This window comes from Pantherophis guttatus, chromosome 3, assembly GCF_059756535.1.
Source record: "Pantherophis guttatus breed Tessera chromosome 3, ASM5975653v1, whole genome shotgun sequence".
Lineage (NCBI taxonomy): Eukaryota > Metazoa > Chordata > Lepidosauria > Squamata > Colubridae > Pantherophis > Pantherophis guttatus.
Window position 1 is genome coordinate 186,008,781 of NC_142065.1, and position 11,428 is coordinate 186,020,208.

Genomic DNA, 11,428 nt, shown 5'->3' on the forward strand with positions numbered 1-11,428 from the left:
TCCTCTTTTCCTCTGTGCTAAGCGGCCAGACAGTATTCAGCTGGGAGTGAAACGCTGCCATTAAAGGTCACAGAGATAGGCGGCTAGGAGAACGGGCGCCATTATTCCACCCTTGACGAAGCAAGTGGTGATATAGCAGCCGCCATTGCTTAGTGCGTGTCTAGATCACCCAGGTGATAGCGTGGCTCAGGAGAGAGCCGCCATTTTGATACTAGGACCATGCAGAAAGCATCTGGTGCGGGTGCAGAGTGGTGTGGCGAGGGGCCTGGAGCTTTAAATCGCTCGGCCTACAGATTGGCTACTTCTCCTCAGGATCGTGAGTAAAAGGAGGAGGGTGGTGAATTAAAAGTACTGCGTGCAGGAGGATATGACTAAGGGTGATTATGCACCATTTTGAGAGCCGTTCAGAGTTTGCCGGATGCGGTGGCCATTTTGTCAGCATATTTCTAAGCACAGAGAGGAGAGCTGTCATAGGGCTCAGTTCTCGGTCCTCCAGCACAGCGCAAGTCCTTGGAGGGCAGCGTGAAGGGCCCTGGGCCTGAGTCCGCTTAGCCTCCAAGGTGAAGTAAATCAATTGATATGGTCTTTTTTCAGACCAGGAATAGCCTAAGTGCGGCCGGTTTCGGGCAGCGAAGCTTGACATATTTTTGGGCTTTGAGCAGGCGGCCTTGGCCTGCAGTGGTCCACAGTTTAAGGTGTTTGGCCCTTATAATTCTGTACAATTGCTCTCAGTCAGAAATATATATAAAAAAAAGATTCATTATATTTCTATTTATATAGGTATGGTATCAGATGCTTCACTTAGCAACCAAATGGAGCTAACTGACACTTCTCACTTGCAGAGAGCTTCCGGTTGGGGCTCAAAAGGCCGTTATCATAAGACGAGGAGTGGCAGTACTGAAGTGGCTGCAAAACTCAGGTCAAAGGCCTTGGTGCTTAAACGCCTGTCTAAGGTGCAGGAGAAGACAGAGAAACTCCACCAGACTGCATTGGAGAAACAGATACAAAGGAACATTAAGGTTGCTGCCAAGACCAGACATATTCAAGAGTCAGCTCCGGCTGGAGAGGCGGAGCTAGTGGAGGAACCTGGTCCTTCTACCAATGTTCAGTCAGGAGCATTACCACCTGGTCCCTCGGGGGTAGACTCCAGTAGGGAGAGATCCAGTTCTACACCTATCAACCTGGTGTTGTCACAGGGGGATAGGCAGGTTCCCGGCCGAGAGGCAGATATGCCAGCGATGGTGCAACATTGGATTGCTGAGGCAGTTCAGTGTGGTCTTGAGGCTGTAAGCAGTTCAATAGGCAATCAATACTTAGGACGGATGTCCAGTCACAAGACAATGGTCAGGCAGCTCCAGCGCTGGCAGAGCAAGCATCGGGGTCGAATTCAGACTCCTCTGAACCGTCCTCAGGTTCGGAGAACTCCTTGTCCATGAGGGAGGACCAGTGGGAACAGGAATTATCTGAGGAGGAGGGCCTATTGCTGGATCAACCCACATTCAAAGTGTTGTTTAGACCACACCTATTTAAACCCCTGTTGATTAAGGCTAAGATATCTACAAGACAGGGGACCTCTGTGGAGCAAGGGGGATCATGACCGGAGCAGGATCCTGCAGACCTGTTTTTTTCTGAGCCAGCAGTGGAGACTGAGACAATACTGGCTCCTCAATTATTTCTGAACATGATCAGGAAGCAATGGGAGGCCCCGGGCACTTACTCGAATATGTCTTCCTATGAGAGAAGATTTTATAATTTGACTCCAGATCTGACAGAGTTCCTTCGAGTTCCAGATGTCGATGAGCCGGTTCCGGCCCTAGCTTCCTCTTTGGCTATCTTGGCTCAACCAGAAGAAGTTTTGAAACCGGAGGACCGGAAGTTAGAGCAGGCCCTCAGGAGGGCACACCAGGCGGCTGCCTGGGGTATCAGAGCTGCTACAGCAGCATCTTTCTTTACTGCAAGGCCTCGTTGCTGTGGATCAAACAGATTCAGAACAAGGTGCCAGTGACTGACCTTAGGGCATATCAGGATTTCAATAAGGTAGAGGCGGCTGCAGAGTACATGGCGGCCGCTACTCTGGCCTCCGCAAAATTTGGGGCGAGGTCTATCGCATCCACAGTCACTGCCCGGAGGCTTCTTTGGTTGCGGAAATGGCAGGCAGACACCAAATGCAGGTGGCGCTTGGCTTTAGTGCCCTTTAAAGGTCCTAAGTTGTTTGTAGAGGCATTAGATCCCTCGTTGACAGAGCCTAAGGAGAGAGAGAAAGTACTGCCAGCCTTGTCATAGAGAGGAGAATCACGAGGATACACGCCCTATGGAAACCTTATTTCCGCCTCTACTGGGGTTCAGCTTTTAACAGGTCTCAGAGGGGATTCCAGACACAGGGAGGCCAGTCAGGACAATTTTACCAGTTGAGAGCAGGGTATAGTGATAGGAGTTGACCACGTAACCAGTCGAGGTGACCTTTTCGTGGAAGGAACAACTGTTCCTTTCGCAGACCCCGTTGACTACAGGAACAGGGCTCCCATTGGTGGCCATCTAGGCCTGTTTGCTGACCAGTGAGAGAAAACAATCTCCGACACATAGGTGAGGGAGACCATAACATTTTATCTCTCTCTAGAATTTCTTGCATCCCCCCCCCCCCCGGAGGTCTTTTTCCGTTGTTCCAGGTCTCGGGACATGGCCAAAAGAGAGATCATGGACACTGCAATTCGGCACTTGCTGGAAAACAAAGCAGTAGAGCCGTTCCTATAAAAGAACAAAAGGACGGGTATTACTCGATGTTGTTTGTCATCCAGAAGGCCTTGGGGGGCCTGCGACCAATTCTCAACCTGAAAGGCCTGAACAGGTATTTAAAGTATCAGAAGTTCAAGATGCACTTCCTCTGATCAATCCTAGCGAATGTCTGGCAGGGAGACTTCTTGACCTCCATAGACCTCATGGAGGCGTATTTGCATGTTCCAATACATTGGGACCACAGGCAGTATTTGAGGTTTTATTACAACGGCAGATACCTCCAGTACCGGACATTTCCGTTTGGTCTAGCATCAGCTCTCAGGGTCTTCACAAAGATCCTGGTGTCAGACTTCGATGCTATCTCAAAATAAATGAATTTCCAAACTGCCAATCTTTAAGGAAATCTTTTCTTTAATTGAGCACAGCCACCGGATCATGACTCGATGCTTCCGCTGCTCCTTGGCAGTTCAACTATGAAGTCCATAGCAATCTCCTCCCATGGCCTTGACAGTTCAGCTACTGGCTGCAGCAGCCCCGGGGGCCTTCCTGGTCGGGTTTTCATCGTGGCACAGATGGTACAACTTTTTACATAGCTGTCCACGTCTTTTCTCATGTGGGGCCACCAAAACTGTCTCCGAGCTAAGTGCAGAGTCTTTAGGAAGCCAAAATGTCCTGCTGGTTTGACATTGTGACTTCTCTTGAGGATTAAGGTGCGCAAGGTGTCTGGGACATAAAGTTTCATCCCTCTCCATGCTTACGGGGCTGCTGCAGCCAGTAGCTGAACCGTCAAGGTCATGGGAGGAGATTGCTATGGACTTCATAGTTGAACTGCCGAGGAGCAGCGGAAGCATCGAGTCATGATCCGGTGGCTGTGCTCAATTAAAGAAAAGATTTCCTTAAAGATTGGCAGTTTGGAAATTCATTTATTTTGAGATAGCATCGAAGTCTGACAGACGGACAAGACTGACCTTTTGCCCCCCAATCCCTCCCTTTCCGATCTCCAAATCTCTGCTTCTCATTGGCTATCTTCCAAGTCATTCTTCAGACTTCTTGTCTCGTCATTTCCCAGGAATGTCCTCCCCCTCCTCATTTCCACGACAACCCGACTTCAAAGGGATTTAGCAGGCAAAAGTTCAGATCTTATCTCTCTCTCCTCTGCTCTCTATGCCAGCGTTGAAGCGCTGACACCTGGCAGCGTTAGGAGCATCGCTCAGAGCAAAACCTATTCGTCTTCCGGCTTACCTGGACAACATTTTGGTGCAGTCAACCTCTCACAGGCAGGCAGTGGAGGATTTGAGAATCATGATACAATGTCTACAGACACATGGCTTCTCCATAAACATGGGAAAGAGCCATCTGGTTCCTACAAATTGCCTCTTACACCTGAGGTCAATTATAGACACGCTAGAAGGTCTGGTGTTCCTCTCTCCGGACAGACTTCAGAGTATCAAGGACCTGATTGCGCAAATTTGTTCGCACAGGAGAATCACTCTAGCGATCCTGTCGTCCCTGTTGGGCAAGATAATCTCTTATATAGAGGTGGTCCCGTGTGCAAGATTCCATGCCAGGCCTCTGCAATGGTTTTTGTTGCCGTTCCAGAGGTCAGGCAGGGCAACATCACAGGTCAAAGTCAGGGTTCCGAAGGATGTCCTAGCATCTCTTTGCTGGTGGACATCCAGGCACATGGAACAGGGTTGCCCCTTCTTGGATCAGGACCGCATTACAGTGACTGTGGATGCCAGTCTGTAGGCTGGTGGGCCCATTGTCGACCAGGTGACGCAGGGGACTTGGTCGAGGTTAGAGTCGCAGAAAAGCATCAATTGGCTGGAGATGAGAGTAGCCCAATTGGCGCTCAAGCACTTCAAATGTTGTCTAGTGAATCGCCATGTCCTTCTCATGACCGACAACGTAACAGTGAAAGCCCATATCAACAGACAGGGCAGCACTCGATCCAGGGTTCTAATGGAGGAGGCGAATCGCCTTTGTTGCTGGGCCGAGTCCAATGTGATTTCCATCAGGGTGGAGCACATTACAGGGATAGACAATGTAAGAGCAGATTGGTTAAGCATGGCGCCATTGGATCCCACAGACAATCCCGAAGAGATTGTGTGCCGATTTGGACAGCCGATCATAAACCTCTTTGCGTCACCAATGAACCATCAGCTTCCTTGCTATTTCTCCAGATTCCTGGCTCGGGGCAGAGAGGGTCAACGTCCTTCACTATCCCTGAGCCAGGCGTCTACTGTACGCATTTCCTCCGATGGCATTCCTACCACAGGTGATCGGTCAGATTCTGCAGACCAGGGCGGAGGTCATCCTTGTTGCTCCATATTGACCAAGACATGGTTCGCGGATCTGGTGAGCCTATCAATCGCCCGCCAGGGTATCCCTTAGCCAGGGGCCAGTTTACCATCCAGAGCCTCAGTAGCTACACTTGACAGCGTGGCGGTTGACCAGGGACTGCTGGAATGGCAGAATTTCTCTTCGGGAGTAATAAGGACGTTGCAGGCTGCCAGATGCCCATCCATGACACGTATTTATGACTACTTGGAGAACATTCATGATTTGGTGCACTGGCAAGAGCATTCAGGCCACCAATATCAAGGTCCAGCAATTATTAGAGTTCCTGCAAGCTGGTTTCGACAAAGGGCTGGCTCCAGCAACACTTTGGAGGCAGGTGGCAGCCATAGCATCTGTGTTAGTCTGTGGGGGAAGGTTATCCATGACACAACATCCAGATATGAGATTTCTAAGGAAGGCAACCAACTTGAGACCTGCGGTCGTTCACCTGGGACCTTCAGAAGGTCTTACTGGCACTTTCTAATGCCCCTTTTGAGCCAATTAAAACGATTCACCTGAACTTTTTAACATACAAGATACTGTTTCTGGTGGCCATCACATTGGCCCGAAGAATATCAGAGCTGGCCGCAATCTCCATGAGAGAAGAATTATGTGTCTTTCATTCAGATCGAGTTATATTGCGATTGGATCCGGCCTTTATGCCAAAGATCAACTCCTGGTTCCACTGGGCCCAGGAGTTGGTTCTCCCAGATTTTTGTCCTAATCCATCACATGCCAGAGAGTGCGTCTGGCACACTCTGGACATAAGGAGGGCTCTCAGAATTTACATTAAGAGGACCAGGTTGTTCTGACGTACAGAGGCCTTATTTGTGTCCTTTTTACCATCAACAATGGGACAGAAACTATCCGCTTTGGCGATTGGCAGGTTACTCAGGGCCACAATAGCCAGAGCCTATGAGGCTCAGTCATTGCCGCAGCCCAGGGCAGTTATAGCCCATTCGAAGAGAAGTGCGGCCACATCTGCTGCCTGGGCCACGCAAGCATCGGTGGAGGAGATCTGCAGAGCGGCGACCTGGTCAACTCCGTCGCCGTTCATACGACATTATAGGATTGACACATATGCATTGGCTGGGCGGCCTTTGGTTGGAGAGTTCTGCAGCATGTAGTAGAGATGCCAGAAGGACAGGACCAGATGATTTCTCACTCATGAGGACTACCAGCTTTGGTAAATCCCATGTCTGGAATCATGAGTTTTCTAACAGGAAAATGGGTGTTGGTTCTACCTGATACACCCCTTTTCTGTGGAGGAGTGACTCCAGCCCCACCCTAAAGCAGAGGTCTGGTCAGGGAGGTGTTCATGGGGTGTCATTACAGGTGCAGTATCCTGGAGCCTCGTTGGACTTCGTTGAAACTGGGAGCATCTGCAAAAGAGGACTTGAAGAAGTTTGAACCCAGTCCATAGAGCCAGAAGACAGAGTAATACCCATGTCTGGAGTCATTCCTTCTCCACAGAAAAGGGGTGTATCATGTAGGACCAAAACCCATTCTCTGAGCTTGGTTGTTTTCTTAAAGACTATTGCTTAACGCATTGTAAGCCGCCCTGAGTCTCTGGAAAAGGGCGGCATATTTATTTATTTATTTATTTATTTATTTATTTATTTATTTATTTATTAGATTTTTATACCGCCCCCTCTCCCAAAGGACTCGGGGCGGTGAACAGCCAAAATTAAAAAACATACAATATAAACATTAAAATACGTTTAAAACAGAATTAAACCCAAAATGGCTCCCCAATTTAAAACGCCTTACCCATGACCCTATAAATAAGACGAATTTAAAATTTAAAATTTCCACATTTAAAAAGGGGGAAGATTTAGGCCAGGCCAGCTTGATAAAATAGATATAAATCAAATTTAAAAAAAAAAATTTCCCAAAGTAGGCAACATTATCAGTGCTAGAATCTTCAGACTAGCACTGATCATGTTACTTAGTTTGGGTAATAAAATGTCTGCAAGAAAAACAACCAAGCTCAGAGATCACCAAGGACCCCTCACCTCCTATGAGTACATCATAACTAGATAGTGTCTCTCTGGTTCACAGAAAATAACTTTTGATGTTATCTGTTGGGATAATGAGAGAAACAAAAAATGAAAAATCCATCTACTGGTTGTGTTGCAGCCATTTGGTGTGGTGCAGTGTGGCTGGGATGGTAGGTAAATTGTAGGTAAATGACGGAGTAGTTCTGGGTTTATTTCATGCTTTGTTTTTATTTTTACTCTTTTTTAATTAAATTAATAAGATACTTTTCTTTTATGACAGTTAAGGATGAACCACACTCCCTGATCAGTTATGTTCCACATTCCCAGAATACTCAGTCTTGCATATCGCAACAAAGTTCTTCATCTAACACAGATAGTTCTAATTCATCAAATTCCATGCCAGGCTTGCTACAGATAGCAGAAGCCAATCCAGGTAAGCAGCTGAGAGTTTTGAATCCTACTCATGATCAATTTGTTTTGCTATATAACTGGATCAGATCTCTAGAAATAACAACATAATTTTCACCAATGTGCATGCATTATTCTCTTTTACATATTTGTGTGAGTTATTTTATGGGGACATTTATAAAAAGAAATGTTTTTTTTTCTCAGGTAGCAATGTACAGACTGTCTATCACAAGGATTTATCTTCAAAGGGTGGTATACTGTAACTATTAATCATTTTATGGTTTCAGTTCATACACACTTTAAGATTGTAGAAAAAAATGGAAAGTATATAGAAGGTGGAACTTTTGAACAGAAGCTACATGTCACTGCAGAATTTGTGATTATTTTAAACAATGAGGATTATACCCAAAGGTGCTTTTTCAAGAGGCAACTGGACTTTCTGGTTTTTCTTTGAAGACATTTCGCTTCTCATCCAAGAAGCTTCTTCAGCTCTTGAAAAAGCCCCTTTGGGACAACCATGACCTTGATGACTGAAAATCTCCATAGACATTTAGTTATGCACTTTGGAATGAGGATTATAATTAATGCTCTGATATCTTGATTTACAACATTAAATAACATTTAAAATGTGTTCCTTAAAACGGTATTTAGAACAAAATGAGTATAATAAAAATGAAGTGAACATCTAAAAGAAATTGAACCTATCAGGAAAAAATAACCTTTTCGTAAGCTATGTTATACAAAACATTTGGAGATACATGTACAGAAGGCAGTTGTCTCTTTCATATTGGAGAGAACCACAAATTGGGACACACTGACTTTTGAAACACACTATCTGCTTAATAACCCTGGACAACAGTTTCCAAATGCTTTAGGTGACCCTAATATTTAGGCAAAACAACAAGATAGAAATGTTAATCTAAAGTTTGGGATTTTCACACTGCAACAATGTGTGTGGTCTGCTTTTCACCTTCAAATGATCATAACTGCCTATCATCTTTATCTAATAAAAGCAATGGCTGTGTGTCCAGATGTGACAAAAAGGTAGATAACACAATTAAGGATCTGCTGAAGGAAGAGCTAGTATATAGGAAATAATTGGAGAATACAGCTTTTATTTTAATAAAGGTGAAAGGACATAGTTTTGTTTTTGAAGTATCATACTAAAAAAATTAGGAAAATATGCTCTGTTCTCTTAAATTGCTCTGTGTAGTTTGATGTTATTTTTATTTTAGGACTGAGTCATATTTTTGTTGTTGTTGTTTCTTTCCTTCTCTATATTAGGCTTTATATTGAGGACTATGCAGTCACAAGATTTCGCTGTAGCTCATAATTGGATCCAAACTAAAAGAGAGAATATTGTCCATCAGATGACCGACACTTGCATTAACCAGTGTTTAGATGCCCTTCTTGCCAGGGATTTAATCATGAAAGAGGATTATGAACTTGTTAACACCAAACCTACAAGGACCTCAAGAGTCAGGCAACTGCTTGATACTACTGACAGTCAAGGAGAAGATGTCGCTAGAATCATAGTGCAAAAACTGAAAGATAACAAACAGATGGGACTTCAGCCTTACCCAAATATACCTCCTGTATCCAGGACCACTTCTTTGCATCTATAAATGTCAGGACTTGCAATCTGGATTTCTATTTCTGAAGTACCTCTTTATGTTTCTGATGCATGGTGCCATACTGAGGGTCTTAGTTTGCTGGCTGAGGGGGAGGGCATCTGGCAAATGGAAGTATTACACAATGTTCTTACCATTTTTAAAAATAACAACACACTTGGACTTTCCTCACTGAATACATTTGTGTTTTGTGGAATTGTTAAAAAGAAAATATAAATTATACAAAGAATATAAAATACAAAAGAATAGGCAACTCAAAAGGGCTTCCTATCTTTTGAAGCATTCTGTCAATCAAATCTGTCTTTAAATAGGGAAGGATTACTGGATTAGTGAATTAGTAGAAATGTTCTAAAACACCACCCTTTATAAAGTATTTTATATAAATAGGAATGACTTCTACATGAATTTGCTTGTCTTTAACCATGAGCTTTGTAGCAAAATAGACATGCCCTATTTGGTTATGTCGAACATTGACCAGACCTAATGAGACAAACCCCACATGTATTTTGGAATGCATTCACTACCGTTTGCAGCTTTGTAAAAGGGGGGGGGGCAGTGGTCTGTAAACTCTTATTGAAAGGAACATGTTCTCTGTTTAAGATCTTTAAAGAACATCTCCAGACCAGTGCGTAAGAACATTAATTCCCCCGAAGAGCAGAACCTTGTGCAAATGAATTGTGCTGGAATTTAGAAAAAATCTATATGGATTTCATAGAGGCCCCATTGATTATAGCTCAAATTGTTCATGAATACTTTGCTAAGATGGAAAGCAATCCATGTTCAGTGTACCTTAACTCAAAAGTAGGTGTGGCAAGGTGGATATAACAACCACTTCTGCTTCAAGAAGAAACACTTTAAAGACACTGAGGAACTGAAGATAAGTGTGAACAATGTCTCCTCTTCATAAAATGAAGTTGCATTCCATATTCTAATTCTGTTTAGGTATGAGAGGGGAGGACAATGGCATCTTCTGAAAAGAGGAAAGGATTCTTCAAGTAGTCCACCTATGTGATAAATGGCAGAAGGATAGATTATAGTATAAAATATGTATGAATCATATAAAACCAGTCTGGTGTAGTGGTTTAGATGTTGGGCTAGAAAACAAGAAGTGGCTATCTAGTTGTAGTTCCGTCTTGGGCATGGAGCCAACTGGGTGACCTTGAGTCAGTTACTCTCACAGCCCTGGGAAAGAGACAGTGGCAATCCACTTCGGAATTCTTGCCAATAAAATTACAGGGATTTGTCCAGGCAGTGGCCAGGAATCAAATCTGACTCAAAGGGACCCCAAAATATTTCATACAGTTAATTCCTGATTTACTATCTATCATGATTTATATGAACAAATGCCTTTGAAGTTCTTCTCTTATCCAGTTAAGCCACCAAGGATTCTGCTGAATATAGTTTGGCGGAATAGAGCAGCTATGGCAGAAGAGAGACCATATAATGTTCTTTAGTAACCAAATAAGTTTTTTTTTTTTTAATTTATAGAATCTTAATTCACGTGTGACTGGTAGGATTCAAATACAGTTTCGTATACAAATGCAAATTGTGGCTGAACTAAATAATTCCAACTCCATAATTCTGTTTCTATATATCTAGATGGTCCTTGGTTTAAATATTGCTACAGTTACAGATTATTAAACAATATTAGGAAGCCAAAAATCTCTCAATTTCATCTGATTGATTGATTGATTATGCGCCATCAAGTCAGTATTGACTTTTGGGGACCATATTGGTAATTTTTTTTCAAAGTTTTCCTAACTTGGTCCTTTAGGTCTTCCAATGGTATACTTATCTCCACTGTAATCAAGTCCATCCACCTTACTGCTGGTTGTCCTCTTTTTTCCTTCCACTTCTCCCTATTTTAGAAGCCTTCTCTAGAGAGTTAGGGCTTTACTTAGTAAAGATAGGATAATTTTAGCCAGGTCATTTGTGCCTTGAGTGAAAATTCTGGGCTGTTTTGTTTAATGATCCTCCCTCCACCACCCTGCCTCAGCTGTCCATTGTATTCTTTTCCTACAACAGAGTTCAAAAGCATCAATCAGTATCTTGTTTCTTCAAAGGTCATTCCTTATTAACTACAAAATGGGAGACAATCTTGATCCACTTGACAATGTTGTAAGAATCCTTGAGAACGCATATGGGATATTTTCATAAATGCATTGGTGTACAACTTGAGGCTGTAGGGTTTCATGTACTCCACTAAGTCTAAGATGCAGCTCCCAGTATCCCTTCAAAATTAATGAATATACTGTACATGGAGTGATAACCAGTATTTAATTTAATTGTATTATATTAAAAGAATTTTTTTCCTAA

General features: G+C 43.7%; 1 protein-coding gene and 1 pseudogene across 1 annotated transcript in view; both read left to right on the forward strand.

Moving 5' to 3' along the window:
- Positions 1–11,428, forward strand: part of RIPK2 (receptor interacting serine/threonine kinase 2) — a 37,616-nt gene extending 26,188 nt beyond the window's left edge. The window contains exons 10-11 of the mRNA XM_034422391.3: positions 7,354–7,506; positions 8,766–11,428. Of these exons, the coding sequence (XP_034278282.2) occupies positions 7,354–7,506; positions 8,766–9,106 (494 nt within the window). The 3' untranslated portion in view covers positions 9,107–11,428. The remainder of the gene's footprint in view (positions 1–7,353; positions 7,507–8,765) is intronic.
- On the forward strand, positions 673–2,586 carry LOC148114940 (uncharacterized; annotated as a pseudogene).